Source organism: Rhamphochromis longiceps, linkage group LG5 (assembly GCF_057381845.1).
Source record: "Rhamphochromis longiceps isolate RC_006_pf linkage group LG5, R_longiceps_female_GT1.1, whole genome shotgun sequence".
NCBI lineage: Eukaryota > Metazoa > Chordata > Actinopteri > Cichliformes > Cichlidae > Rhamphochromis > Rhamphochromis longiceps.
Genome location: NC_140561.1, coordinates 24,115,450 through 24,130,995, shown reverse-complemented (window position 1 = coordinate 24,130,995; position 15,546 = coordinate 24,115,450). Strand labels below are relative to the sequence as shown.

The window sequence follows — 15,546 nt, the reverse complement described above, 5'->3', positions numbered from 1 at the left end:
CACCATGCACTTCTGTCTGCCACTGGGCATGAAAACTACCGGGAAAATGAAGTTTCAATCGTGCAGCCAAAACAAAAGGAACATTTCATTTTCCTGGTAGTTTTCCTGAATTAGCTTGTAATGGCAGATGTTGGAATAAGTAAAATAAATAAAGACTGCATGGCCAAAAAAAAAAATCAATAAAAAGCAAGGTGAAGAGGAAGTGTATAATCGAAATCTAAAGTTTAAACAAGAGTAAAGTCAGTTGGCTAGAAACGCAAGAGAGCACTCTAATACTTGGCTTTTGCTGCTAAACTCAATAAGGGCCCAGTCACACAGGCCTAGAGACTTGACGGTGACCTCCTAGCAACCACCAGTAACTAGGACAAAATGTGTATTACTCAAAAGGTCAGGAAGTGCTTGCTTCGGGTCCAATCGATTGCTGAAGCCCCAGCCACAGATCCAGAGACCGGTCAGTAATGCCAGTGACACAGGTTGCAAGGGAATTTTGAAACAATGTGTCACCAACCAATATTTTCCATTTCCAGTTTCACTCAGTGATTAGTTGGCAAGTGTTTGCACACAAATCAGCATCATTCAGGCAAATCACAGGTGACCGTGGGAGAGGTTTTTGGTCCAGAACCTTCTTTGCAACCGATGTCACATAGCGACAGCCATCTTTAATAAAATGATAAGTCTGGCTGCTTTACCAGGTGTAACAATGAATAAATCCTTTTTTTCCATGGATGCCTGGATGTTAAAGTTTAACAGAGTTAGAAGTTAGCAGGGAGTTAGCTTGCTAATTTCCATCTAAACATAATATACCCTGTTCCAACTGAGGGATTTCAGAAAAATTAAAACGTACAGTTCTGCTCTCACTTCTGACATAAATGAAGACAGAAAACTAAACAGCAGTGATGTTTGTGGGGTTACTGAAGTTTGGCTAGCTGGTATGTACTGATGTGCTACGTGGTGGCTAGCTATATAAACACATTAGCACAGTAACGTTTCCACTCAATAAAAGTTAGCAATCGCATGGCAGGTTGCTGTAAACGGACCAAACTTCAGTCAGAAGCACAACCGAGATCATTCATCAACAATACGAGGTTAGTCATTAATATACTGTTGCATGGGATGGGCTGTAGTTACACTGTAAGGTTTTTAAAAAACGGTGCTTTAAAACGTGCTGCCGATGAATAGTGGTAATAAAAACTGAGAAACGCAGACAGTGTTCACCGACCTTTTCCCCCCCTTTTTTTAAGGAGCTTGTTCAGATTAAATCGAAAATTAAATAGAAAATAGACAGAGTTTAAAAAAAAAACAACAGCCTTAGTAAACACAAAGTAGTTTGGACCCGGAAGCAGGGTTCATACATCATCACTTAACAACTGGATAGGAAGTTGGTGTTTATGAACAGCAACAGCTTGTTAACACACAATTTCCATACTTTCCAAGTCTTACTGAATGGAGTTTCATGGATTTCATCAAGTAAAAAAAACAAAAGGATTGTACTTAGATATAAAGAGTTTAAAAAAAAAAAAAATAGGTGATTTTTTTTTTTGTTTCAAAGGAACTTAATAGTAAATCGAAATGAAAATAAGCAACTACTCAGGGACAGTAGATTGCAGTCAATTTAAAGACAATTTATACTTTTTTAAAATGTCTCTCTCATTCTCCCTCCTTATTTTTTTTTCCCCACTCGAACTCTCCGTCTCACAGGAGGGTGTGCAGTGCAATAATGAAAAAGCAGACTTAATATGTTTTCCCTGAGTCCATCTGGTAATAATTGCAGCATGTAGCAACTGTAGCTGTGTTTGGATAAAGCTCTGACATACATGGGGCCCTCTGACGCTCATAGAGTAAGCGTGTGTGTGTGCGCGCGTGTGTGTGTCTCCACTGGGAGAGTCTGTTTATGTGGGGACAAAGAGAGAGAGAGGAAGAAGAAAAAAAAGCATGTGACTGGATAATTTGTGTTACTCTGAGTGTGTGTGCGCGTATCCGCACTTGTATGCTTTCCAAGCTGCTGGGTGACGGGCCAACATAACTAAATCAACTTTATCGTCAGCGCACTGTTTTACGTGGATAAGCGCAGAGCAGAGCATGGATGAATGTGTGTGGGTGGTTGGGTAACATCTCCTCCTCAAGGGGATGAGTATGACTCAGGGTGATGATTACTGGCATCTGATGGCACTGAGATTGCTACCAAAAAGCCACAGGCACACTGGACAGATCCAGGTACCTACATCTTATCGAACACAGCTTCTGTGTACTAAAATTAGGCCTAAAGAATTTTCAGCAAGACTCGGATCACTTCTTTACTTAGACGACAGGTACGGTTCAATCTTAGGTCACGCAGCAAAACCGAAATAATTTAGATAGCAACTGTCAGAGCAATTATCCAAAGTGTGCCTCACAAACCGATCTTGAGCAAGACACTGACTCACAATATGTAACCTTGGATATTTGGAGTATCAACTTAAAAACAAATGCCTCCCAAATCAGGGGCCCCTGTACCCAAAGGAGGAATACAAGATGGTCCTATATTATTAAAAAGGGATTGAAGTAATTTCACAATGATTTCATTTCAAAATGCAACAATAAGATGATGATGTTACACAAACACAGGTTACACCCTCTAGAGTGTGTTCACATAACCAAACCCATATTAAATGTTGCCTAGTTTTTCACTCAAATCCTTGTGGAGCAAATCACATCAAGTGTTACTTGTGTGATATGAGATTCTTGTACTAAGCATGTTCTAAAGGCCCCTTTGTTAAAAATCAAGCAGCTGTCACGGTATTCAACATGAGACTACGTCCCAAAGAACCAAAACAGAAAAGAGTGTGACAAGTGACACATTCTTCTTCAAGTTCAGCACAGACGTGTCTAACTCGTGACTTGCTGCCAGTGCCAGTTGGAGTAGGTGGAAGGGAGTGGAGCATGGATTCTGCAGAAAGACCCTTTGTGCTAAAAGGGTCACACATCCTCTGTTTGAGCCATTTACAGGCTGACAGATTAACACATACGGGAAACACGCTCGTTCCCATGTTTACTGACAATGATGACAGGGACATACAACATACACAACTGAATATCAATGACCACGTGCTTCCTTGATGTTAATATAAGGAAACTGCACAGCCACAAAATAATATCTAACCTTGATAAAGTCAGATGACTGTATATGAGTGTAACGCATCACTTCCTTTACAAAATCTCCTGCAATCACATTACTAACCTGACGCATTAGAGCTGCAAATGAGTAAAAAAGCAAAGCCAGCTTGTTATTATGACTTTAACTTTCAATAATGGTATAGCGCTTCTATTTTTTGTTAACATTAAAGTCATAAAATTAACCCATTTTGTCCTTGATCCCTGTAAGTGTCTGTATGAATGAGCGCAGTGACTCATCCTTCCAAGGCAAAGACAATCAGTGGGCATCGTAGGAAAGGTAGAGCATCCCGTACAGACACTCATTTCCTGTCAGCTTCTCTGAGTGTTTGTGTGTCTGACCCTGCCCTCAACAATGAAGCTACAGTGAGGAAGGAAAGGGCAGCCAAAACTCAAAGCAATGTTCCGGTTAAACATGTTTAAATGACAAAATTATTGTGAATTGAAATCGGAGCTTGATTCAGTTCAGGTAATGCATCCCATTCAACTTTTGAACCAACATGGCGACACAGGTTGAACATGTGACCCAATTCAGTCTTATTTGATCTGGTTTGGATAAATCACACGCTGGAAACAGTTAAAATCTTGTGGTAAATGGATATTTTTGTTGGCAACGATAACGTTTAACTACAAATACTCATCTAAAGTTAGGAGAAAATGTGTATCAGTCGAGGCATGAGGCAGTTTTACGGCCTCGGAGGAAGTAAGTACAATGATTTTATAGCCAAGGCTTGTCTGAATGGTTGCCGTAGTCTTTTCCTGGCTGTGTAACATTTTTCCCTCATCTCTTTTGCTTCTACAATGCTATAAATAGTAAAAATAGAGATAGTGGCCCACACTCATTCTTAACTTAAACATAATCATTCATGTGGTTATGAGATAAATAGGGACCAAGAGGGGTAAAAGAGGCCTGAAACACATGACAGCATAAAGGTGGTGTGATTGCTGGAGAGTCTATCTCAGAAAATGAGCCAAAATGTTGCTGTATGACACAATTAGACCATATGAAAATAACTCATACACACAGGAGTGACAGTGGAGGTAACAGTTGCACAACACAAGGAAAACTAACCATGGCAATCTGCAGAGTAAAAAACAAAGAAGTATAGCACAACTACAGATCAGCTCATAAATATTAAAATCAGGTCATGTTTCATTTTCCTTGCCACGAACATGAACGGCCTTAAGAGGCATGCTGCATACAAATGTTTCAAATATAAGTAACTGATTTGCCAGATTTATAGTACATTTTCCACTCTGCCATGGTCCCATCACAGGCTGAAATCTCAGCAGGGCTGATCTCACAAAGAAGCCATTCAAAGTGACTTGTGCACGTTAACACCACACACATACACGCACAGGCACAGCTTTCAGGCAGTCTAAACTTTTACCGAACTTGAACTCCCACAAAACCCTGCAGTGACCGCATAAAAAGTAGTTCTCAGGTTACAAACTCACCCAAAATAGGCCTTAAGTACATAGTAGTGATATCTAGTGACGTAGATTATAGTTTAGAATGGTTACACACACTTGAACGGCTGTGATGAATTCAGTGTCATGCTTTAGGGAAAGGCGAGAACATTGAAAAGTATAACTTGTTTCATTGTAATACTATGTTTTTTCATATATGACCAGTACTATTGTATTTCTCATCAGAACCTGCAGTTTAAAAGTCATACTTGTAAAATCTGTCAACAGTTTCTAAAAAAAACCACACCAGATGAGATAGTTAGTCATGAAAATAGCTATTCTTTACAATTCAGGGAAACCTTTTAAAAGCAGTGAGTCACTGAAAAGTCACTGAAAGTGATAATCTTCCCATGAGGACTCATAACTGTACCCAATTCCAATATGTACACATTAAAAAGAATCACATAAGAACCCTTTAAACCCCCTAATTTTGCAGTGAGAATCATCATTATTGCAAACCAGAACTTCTCAAAATATGGGGTCGAGCCCCAAAATGATCCACAAGCCTGTTTCTAGTGGGTTCCCGCATGAAATAAGTAATAATATGCTTTCAAAGTCAAGAAAAAAAAAACACTACTGTCTTTCCTGGAAATGAGGGCTTTTTTTTAAGGGACGTCCTTAAAGCGCAGTAATTTTCAGAAAAAGTAATCTGTGTACAGGAAACAGACGCAAAGACTTCTGGCGCTAGTGGGCTGAGCAATCAAAACAATCTCTCCGTGTTCTGATTGAAGAGAATGGGACCGATGCCAGACTCTTCAACACGCTTCATCGGGGAGAGGGGGTGGACAGAAGGGGGTGGGAACAAATGCAAGAGATGGAGAGAAATGATAGGGATGAGGTGGAGACTGATAGAAGAAGAGGTGAGAAAGGGGGTAGAAGTTGGGGAGAGAGAGAAAAGAGGAGGAAGGCATTTTCTTCTTCACTTGTTGCTTCTCTCATTTCACCTTAAATTGTTTTCTTTTCATCTCCAGTCCTCTTTTGACGTCCATTCTTTCTTCATGCTTGTCTTTTCTACGATCTCCACTGTCTCTTATCTCTTATGTTTCTCAGTATTTTAATCTGGCTCTCATGCTTTTCTTTCACCCCCTCCTCCTCATCGATGTGTTATTAGGGAGAAAGTACATGGGATTTTCCCACAGTTCAACAGGACCAATCCCAACCCCCACCACCCACACGCACTCGTTTTCTGTCTTTCCCCCCGATTCCCTCTGTCTCATGTCAGAGGGGAAAGTCTTGAAGAAAACCACCCATATTCCACCACAAAGTATTCTGGGTGTTTGCTGGAACTTTATGCCGCTCGTTGTTCCGTCAACATTGACTGTGCGCTTCTATGGCAACACAATAATTAGAGGAAGGTTATGGGACGAAAATATCTCTGCTTCGGGATTAAAACGGCATCTTTGCTTAATGATTTAGGTCCTGTTTTGTTTTGCTTTTAGAGAAATCCCAATGATGAAATTAAAATTTCCACAAGAGGATAAAACCATTCTGAAACTGTGTGAAAAAAACATATTGGTACGAATTTCCCAGGGTTGTAAAACTTCCAGGACCAATCTAAGAGCTATGTAGCCATTAATCTCTGCCCCACTGTTTAGGTTTCAGTCATGGTTGGAGTAGGCAAAGCAAGAAGCTCAGAAATCTGTTTGGTCAGCCATGAAGCCGATATGAAACAAGCTGCCCAAACCATTTCAACTACACTCTAGAGAGCCTGAAAAAAAGAGCCAACTGGACTTCTTTAGGTTTGTGAAGATGTTTCACCTCTCATCCAAGAGGCTTCTTCAGTTCTAAAAGCAAACGATAAAGAGCCACAGGTATTTGACCCCAAGTGGCAGCTGTCCCCTTAGACCTGGTCCAATTTTTGTCTAAGACACAAACTCTCAAACACAAGATGAAAAAAAATGTATGCTGTGTATACTCTGCAGTGAGGTGTGGTCGGACCTCTGCATAGGTAAAACTAAACAGCCATTTCACAAATGCACAGTACAACATATAAGAACCACCTCAACAACAGACTTAGCTGTACGTGTGCACCTAAAGGACAAACTACAGATGGTTTAAGAGAGGAGTAAAGGAGGCCATCTTTGTCCACTGTGAGTAACCGTCACTGAAGAAAAGTGATGGCTTACAACATGAGCTGTCAGCCACTTCCAGTGCAGTCTTGATTTCTCTTCCCAGGCAACCCCACTCGCACCTCGTCTCTGGTGACCTCAGTAAGTCACATGATAGGTTGAGGAAAGATCTCACAGGGGTTTCACCTTTAACCACCAGTGATGGTAATGACCCATGACTTCTTTCACCCCATGGCTCATGTCAGTCGTCACATGACCCAAAGTCAATGAGCCTCAGGAATACATTCAAGGGGACAACCCCCATTAAGGGTTAAGTACCTGAGACCCCACCAATTTGTTTTTAAAACTGAAGAAGTCTCTTCAATGGGAGCTGAAACATCTTCACAAATCTAACTAATGCTGTTACCTCAGTCCAGCAGTAACTAGTTTCCACAGGTGAAGGCTAGCGGCTGATTTGATGAATGGCCTCTTTACTATTAATGTCCAACTCCATTGCAACAATCTAATCCAACAATCTGACCAATTAGTATATTTTGGGCTAGGGTTGTGCTAATGGTGATGTCAGGAATTGACAAGTGAAAGTCCGCCCATTTTTAGGTTATTTTCCATATTAAGTTAATCTTATTATTATGACATTAACATTAAACTGAATTTGTCTCAGTGTTGTTTTCATGTTGAATCTCCACATATAAAAGACGCTTATAACACAGATGTGTCTGGACGTGTACGGGCAGGCAAACAAGTTCATGCCCAGACTTCTGACTTTTAAAATTAATGTGGAGCAGCGACACTGATCCAGCACAATGAAATGAGAAAAACAGGGGATATTTCTAACTGGTGGACTGATTTTTTGGGACTCTGCATTTACAGAGAAGCTCATTTATCAATCTCCTTAACTTTTTTAAAAACACATTAATCACTTTTGTTGGTGTAGGGAGGTCACCATAAAGAGCACAGATAAAAGAGATGGGTAAAATATTTCACTCAGAAAAAACAAAAAACAAAACAAAACTAGAACACATGGTTTAACTATCAGTCTGAGGTAAAGATGTAAAAACTTCATGCCATTTTAGCCTTTTCAGTGCTGTGTACAACTTTCCACTAACAACCTCCTGTTGGTGAGCAGCAGTGGTAGCAAAAAAATAGATTTATGATCCTGCAATCATGTCTGTTTTGTAACTTTCCAGTTATGCAGAGAAAAGAATGACTGAAAATCAACCAATCAACAGATTTTTGCTTGCATGCGGTCCTGGAGCTAACTAACAGTCTGTGGCCTGTGCGGATGGATAGGAAAGGGAACTGCTACAGCAAATTTCAATAAAATCAAAGAAGTTTTAAGAAGCACGGAGGAGAGGACTGATAATGACTGCAGTACAAAGCTTTTCATCACTCGTTTTAACGTCATTGCTGAGACAGTTTTATAAAAAATTAATAAATAATAAATTTCTGCAGCATGGGCTAAGGTGAAGTACAAACCAGAGTGCAAACATCAAAAAACACCATATATTTTTGAGGCTACAACCTGCATCATCATAGCTCTTTGGAGCACTTACTCACTATTAATGCACTACCACGCAGAGCTCTTTACTCCCACTTTCAAACCAGACCCCAACAACACTTCACCTGACAGTGGTGGCTAACATTATTTAAAAAAGACAAACAGAACAAACAAACAGAAACAAAACACAAAATTGGTGACAAGTGTGCTTAACTACTTTCAAAGAATACACACACAGCTCTCATTCCAGCTATACAAACATCAGTTTCTTGTCATTATGGCTCAAGGACCAGGTTTGCCACACTTAGCACATTTTGTGATCATGTCTCCACCTATTTGTGTGGGTGGGTGTATGTGTGGACGCAATCTACCTCTGCAGCCTGTGTCTCTTGGTGCAGCAGAGTCAGCCCCGTCAGGTCCTCCAGGAATGAATGGGAAGAATTAAAAACCTTGGACAGGAAGCTGAAACCTTCCCTCTCATAGTGGTCTAAGACCTAGATTAAAAAACAAAAGAAAACATAACAACAGTTAAAGGTTATTTAATCCAAAATGCAACTCTGGGGTATTACACCATTGTTTGAATTATGTGTGCTATGATACTACACTTCTGCTTTCACTGAAAGTAAACAGAAACAGCTGATCAGCATAAACTGATCGTGAACTGGCTAAGTAACTGGGAAAAATACAAAATGACTTAAAAACTTACAAGATAAAATCTCTAAATCTTCTCTTTCTGAAAATGTAGATGTCGCCGTGTGTGCTGACTAAACAGACGAAGCCCTCTTTTAGTTTGCTCAGGTGCAAGAGTTAAAAGGTTGGACTCACACAGGTGAAAAAAAGGTTCCACAACCTAAATGCACTGTTTGACCTTTACTGTGTTTTTTAGTAATATGTTACATCTTGCCAAAGGCAGTTATGAAATGTTTTCCTTCCCCACACGTTACGCTTTTGGTGTCCTTATTAAGTGTGCCTTGCACTGGAAAAGTAAGCCATGCTAAAGAATCACAACATGAGAAAATGTATCTTCAAAAACATTATTACATAAAAGCAGATCATAATTTTTGCATGGAAGAAACACTTTTTAAAAAAGGAACTTTTAAAACTCTGGCCCTCAGGCTTAACTTCTGTAACACCACAATTCGGCACCTCTACAATCACTCTGCGGTGTTTACCATAATCCCCTACAGTACAGACTTCAAATACCCACACCTTCTTTCCAAAAACCACACATCCACAGATCCTCTGCCCTCTGGACTACCCTGCTAGACTTAGCAAAGCCTTTCATAGATGCCTACAGACCCTCCCCTGCAGGTGTAGAGTTACCTCTGCTTCAGACAGCAACACAATGTGTGCATCACTGTCTGTGTGTGTGAGTTCGCAGACTGGCGTCTAGTCTTGGAGCCAGACACACCGCACACAATACACACTGATGTGTCCCCTCATTCATCTTTTCAACCTCTCTTTTCTTTCCTTCTTTCTCTTTTATTTCTTTGACTCTCCACTTCGATCCATGGGGTGTGTTATGTGAGACGCCAACGGCCATAACCCACTTTGTTGAAATGTAGCTTTTCATGACACAGGAAGCAACCTAATGACCATGACGATCTTGTGATAAAGTTAATAAAGTCACTGCACAAACACAGTACTAAGGGCATCAAACACACACCTTTTGGAAAAACATGTCCACAAAGGCTCTCTGCGTTTAGAGCATTTCCCATAAAAATGTAATTACATTGTTGTAAATACTATAATTGGACACACAAAGAAATGAAAAGACTACAAAAAAAGGAGAAAATTTTGAAGTGTTTCGCGGTGCTGATGGCTTTAATAGTGATCATGTGCTGCTGCTGGATAGCATCAATTAAGCAAAACTACAAATTCACCAACAAACAAACATCTGGATGAGATGGGTTGCTGCATATATGGACATAAACGCTGACATATGGATTCACACGTGCACTTGTAGCAAAGCTTCCTTCCACTCGGGGCCACATAAATGCATCTCTGAGCTTTATTGACAGTTGGCAGGCCTCCTTTTTGAAGCTGGAACCATACAGAAGGCATTAACTGGAAGCATCACACACTACACGTGTGCCTCTAGCAGTTTCTAAAGATATCAAACAGTGGGTGGTCTTGGTGACACAGAGGACTCCTTTACAACCAAATTTTAAAGGACTCAAATTTGCTTGTAAACACTGAAGAATATGAGGGACCGGATGCTTTTCAAAGTACAGCTGCTTTAATGGTGGTTTAAGCTGGTTTCATTTTTAACTTAAGCACATAATTTACCAGGACTTTGTGTTTCCATAATGTGACACCTAATATATTCTGAATACTGTGAGTAAACAGTTCCTGCTGACTCACTTCCTCTGTTAACAAGAACGGCCATCATGCCTATGCAGACACATGCTTTAAAAACTCCATACTGACTCATTATTATAGGTTTGTGGGTGTAACGGTATTGGTGAAAAGGGACACTTTCGAGAAGGTACAGCTAGCAAAGAATGTGTAGCTGGAAGTTTTTTAGTTTTTTTTCCTGGGCACATCAGCATAATCATCCTTCTTACCATCTTACCTACTCGCTAGAAGTGATGCCCTGCATCTTCATCCTCCTACCCATTATGAATTTCAAGTTAAAGGGTTACTATTTTGGACTACATCCACCGCAAAATGCAGACACACAAGTGCGAGCGGTTTAAACAAGATTTCCACTGAGCGTTCCCAAAATAGAAGCCCTTCTGGCAGCTGTGCAGCTCCGACTAAGGAGACTACCTTGAAGAGGAGATCAGGCAATCTAAAGGACTATTTTTTGTTTTTTCCCCAGGGCGCACTTGTGGTAACTTATGATTGCATCCTATGTTTTATATCTGATTATTTTCTATTAATTTTTTTGGTTGGTGCTTTAAAAACTTAATATCACACATCAGCAAAAGCAATGAAATGGAAATTCACCCCCTGACATAGCACAAAAAATACCCGCAGACTCTCTCTGGCTGTCCACTCCTTATATTCTTTGCTTTTCATCTTTACAATCTGTGGTTTAATAAGGACGATTTACTCTGAAGATAAAACAACACAAGCAAGTACAAGTTTAAAAGAGAGACCACCTTGACAGAGGAACACTGTGAGTTATGTTAGTGACCAGTTACAAATGTCGTCAGAACTTTACAACCCAAACAGAAAAAGTATATGTTTGCTATTAATAGTGGAAGCATATTTGGTGGTGTGTACAAGTAGCTGTAGTAAGAGGTATCTGGCACAGTTTTAGACAAAGCCACGTCAGCTGTGATTTACTCTTTGGCGTATAGTTTTATTGGCTTGTAGCCCCAGAGAGTTAGGAAATACATACACACACACACACACACACACACACACACACACACACACACACACACACACACACACACACACACACACACAGCGAAAAGCCCCAACTCTACAGGAACTGCTCCAGCCCAGACAGGGGCTGAATTGTTTTGTTTCCATAGAGACCTGGCAGCACACAGCTGACTGCGGCAGAAATACACGCAGAAAGACCTGCACTCGCTGTCTCTCTCTCTCACACACAAAAACCCACACATCCACACACTATTTAATACACCGATAGATGGACTAGAGGAACACACAATGGGAGGAGAGATGTGGGGGAGGAAGAGAAGTAAGGCAGAGAAGGTAAGATGTACGAGAGGAAAGAAGGAGATGTAAAACAGGACTAGACTGAAAAAAGAATAAAAGAAGAGACTGAAAGGATGATAAGCGAATGCAAAACAGATGGAAAAGATGTGTGAGTGGGATTAAACATATTCACCAGCTTCACTACATAACCTTTATCCCTGCCTCAGCAAAGGATCGTCTTTCCAAACTCATGTTGTTCATTGTTCCCAACTACACAGGCTTTACCCAATCCCTGTCAAACCATATGAAACCTCTGTGCAGACCGAATAATCTCATCAGTCACACAGGCAGAAACATGACACCTTAAGATGGGCTGGAACTGCAGACTTTTTTTCTTTTTTTTGTCAGAGCGTAGGTGGAAAAAAAACTTTTAGTGCACAAGCTAGCCAACTCCCTCCCCCTGCTGCCTCTTGGTTTCTCTCCCCGTCTTCACATGAAAGTGATAGATCTGGGGCTTTATGACCTCTTTATAGACACAAAGAGTGCATTGAGATCAGGGAAGAATGAAAGACTGAACCAGCCCGCCACTCATCACAACACCCTTGCTTTTAACGCTCTACTTCCTCTGCTTATAAACCCTCGATATTATTCCCATTTAAAAAAACAAACAAACAAACAAACAAAAGCCACGAAATGACAAAAAAAACTTTCTCCTTCTTTAATTTGCACTTTTCTATCGCGACTCCCCTGGTTCCCAGTCTTACACCAGTGTAAAAACAATGAGTCACATTGCTACACACTTAGCCACACTGGCCAGTTGGATATCAACCTATTACGAGAAAAAACAAAACAAAACACAAAGGGCAATTTCTCTTACCCCACTTGGCCTTAGTTAGGATATGTGAACCCTTCAACAACCCATCTATGCACATGCACACACACACACACATACACACAGACAAAAAAAGAGAGAGCAGCAGTGGGAGCTAATTACACTCAACGACAGTTACTGACATCAATGAACAACTGCTGCCTGATTGTTACCATATGCTTTTACCAGCTTTTCTGTGTCTCTCTCTGTGTGGATTCAGTATTCCTCAAAGAACTGCATTTCAACACTGACTTCACAATGTGGAAATAGGAGAGATGGGAATCCCCCTATTTCTGTTAAGGCTGCAATTTGTGTTTGGAAACAATGTTGTCACATAATAACAGAATCTAATCTGATACTTCGATACTTTAAGCAGGGGATATATATAGACCTCACAGCCCATTGTTCATTGGTGCTAGTCTCAGAACAGAATCCATTTTTTGGGATTTCCTTACCTGGATGATTGAGGGATGCATCAAGGCACATCTACATTATATCTACTTTTTTCTGGCAAAGTGCAGTTCAACATTAAAACACAGTCTTGCTGCAAAACTGGATTCAGAAACACATAATTAGAACTATTCAGTTACATTTGGTGCCACTTACAATGGGGGAGCAGGCAGTGCATTTGTCAAAGGCCAGGCTGGCAGGCAGGACATTATCGAACCTTGAAAGAAAGCCTCGAATCTGTGGAGGAGAATAAGACCCTTAAGAAAAGCAGACATTCTAATTATGTGATCAAGGTTTGACAACAGAGGGGACAAGCTGACATTAACAAAAGATAAACAACAAGAAAAACAAGCAGCTTTTGGAAGTCGGTGTGTTCACCAGGAGACTTGCTAGGAAATGGCAAAGGTGATGCTTTTATTCCTTGAAAGCAAAAAGTAATGCTTCCACTGACAATCATGAAAATGCAAAACAAATTTTGCATTTTCATGATGAAAATGCAAAACAAATGACAAATTTTCATATGTAATGAAAATTTGCCAGCAATTTCTGTATGCTGTTTAAACTGAAAGCAGAGAGCGCCCTCTGGTGTTATAAAGGCATGTTTCAATTTGATTCATTTCATCATCTTTAAGTGCTAAATGCCTTCACTCTTAATTAATCCTATACATGCATGTTGCAGTATCACTTTTCACATCACATTCTTGTAATCGCCTTCCTCATCCACCCCCAGCTTCCTGTTTTGTAATAAAAGCTTCAGCCAATAATGGGGTTTTTTTTTTGTTTTTTGTTTTTTTGATGACACACAAAACATGAGGAGCATGCAACAATTTCCTGGGTATAATTATCTGGTGGTGAGACTGACGAGTATATCAAACATTTGTGGCCAATTACTGCTGATGCCCAGTGACGGAGAAAAGGTGGAAATTCATGGCTTTTGGTGTTTCTAAGATCAAGAGCATCAGTGTTCGTCCTTATATGCACCAAATTCATTTCTTATGCTGTGTGTTAACCTGCAGTGACAGGTGACACACCATGTCCAGAGAGTAAGGTAAACTGTGGGAAGGGGGGGGGGGTCAGACCAGTGGATGAGCGTGGGCGAGTGAGACAGTCGTGAACAGACTCTATAGCTTTCTGTAGAGAGCATAAACTGACCACATATGACATATGTGTGTCAAGTAATGTGCTCAGTCGACGTCAGGCACAGTTCAACACGCGTTTGGATAACACATGAAGATTAACTGCTGTTTAAGCACGGCTCGTCAGACATGTCATTCAAGACTGTAAGACCACTAATTACTTCATGGAGTATCAAAGCATCCTTGAGTTACATCAAAGCAATCAAGGTGCATCATTTCCACTGAGAATCAGTGCTTTTGACTTCAAGGGATGATAATATATGTGCCGCTTTGGATCCCAGTTCAAGTTGCTCAACATTCCTCCCACATTAAGGCCATGCTTAATTTGATCATTTTATCCATTATCTACGTTGCAATTTTGATATTTTGGATTATTTTCTACCTTAGGCCCGGCTGTCCACCCCTTATATTCTTGTTTTTTGGGGACCGTAATTGAGGGACTGAAGATAAAAGGTCTTGGAGTTTGTGAAACTGGACAATATAGCTAAATCCAGTTTAATTCTATATATATCAGAGTAAAGTGCTATTGTAGTAGTTGTTACTTATAGTAACCCTTAATGTTGATTATTTGATTTAGCTTGGGCTTAACACACAGAAGTATCAAAAACATGTTGAGAACATCTCTCAAACACAGCTCTATTCAAGGGCACAAAATTGACAGTGCGCGTGAAAACGAGGGGAAGGCAATGGTATAGCTGCACTTCAGTTACAATGGAGATACAAGTGTGCAATTTTTGCAAATCACCAGAAGCTGTCACTGTGGCACCACAAAAAAAACCCAAACAAACTGCAGAGTGCTGTATAGGCACAGAGTGACGGGGGACTGAGCACCTCAGTCATTTATACATAAATTTGTGCGTCTCAAGCATATTACTTATTTTTCATTTTTCACTCCAATCATTTTTGCACCTTCTCTCTGTACATGAGCACACACATAAAATACCACATTTGAATGCCAATTTTTTTGATGGGTTGTTTGGCTGCCAGCAGATGTGTCAAGCAAAAGGCAGTTTTCATGATGATGAATATTGATGGTGATACGTAAATAGAGGAGATGAAAAACCACCATTTAGCCAGGAGCACAGTTTGTCCTAGGTAATTTGCAAAATCAATAAAAATATTTACACTTTTCTATTACATGAAAAAAAATGAATATATTACTAAACAAAATCCAATTTGAATGTGTCATTAGTCCAATCACGCTCAACACAATCCAAAAAACATTAAACAAAAAAAACCCACACACAAAAAAAAACTTGCAAATTGAGTTTTACTAATGACAAACCA

At 40.2% G+C, this 15,546-nt stretch overlaps 1 protein-coding gene across 2 annotated transcripts in view; it reads right to left on the bottom strand.

The window, feature by feature from the left end:
* Positions 1–15,546, bottom strand: part of atg7 (ATG7 autophagy related 7 homolog (S. cerevisiae)) — a 65,668-nt gene that overhangs the window by 16,908 nt on the left and 33,214 nt on the right. For both annotated transcript variants that reach the window (XM_085406763.1, XM_085406764.1), the window contains exons 17-18: positions 13,280–13,360; positions 8,559–8,681 (exon numbers count right to left, since the gene is read on the bottom strand). In XM_085406763.1, coding sequence (XP_085262889.1) covers positions 8,559–8,681; positions 13,280–13,360 — 204 coding nt within the window. The remainder of the gene's footprint in view (positions 1–8,558; positions 8,682–13,279; positions 13,361–15,546) is intronic.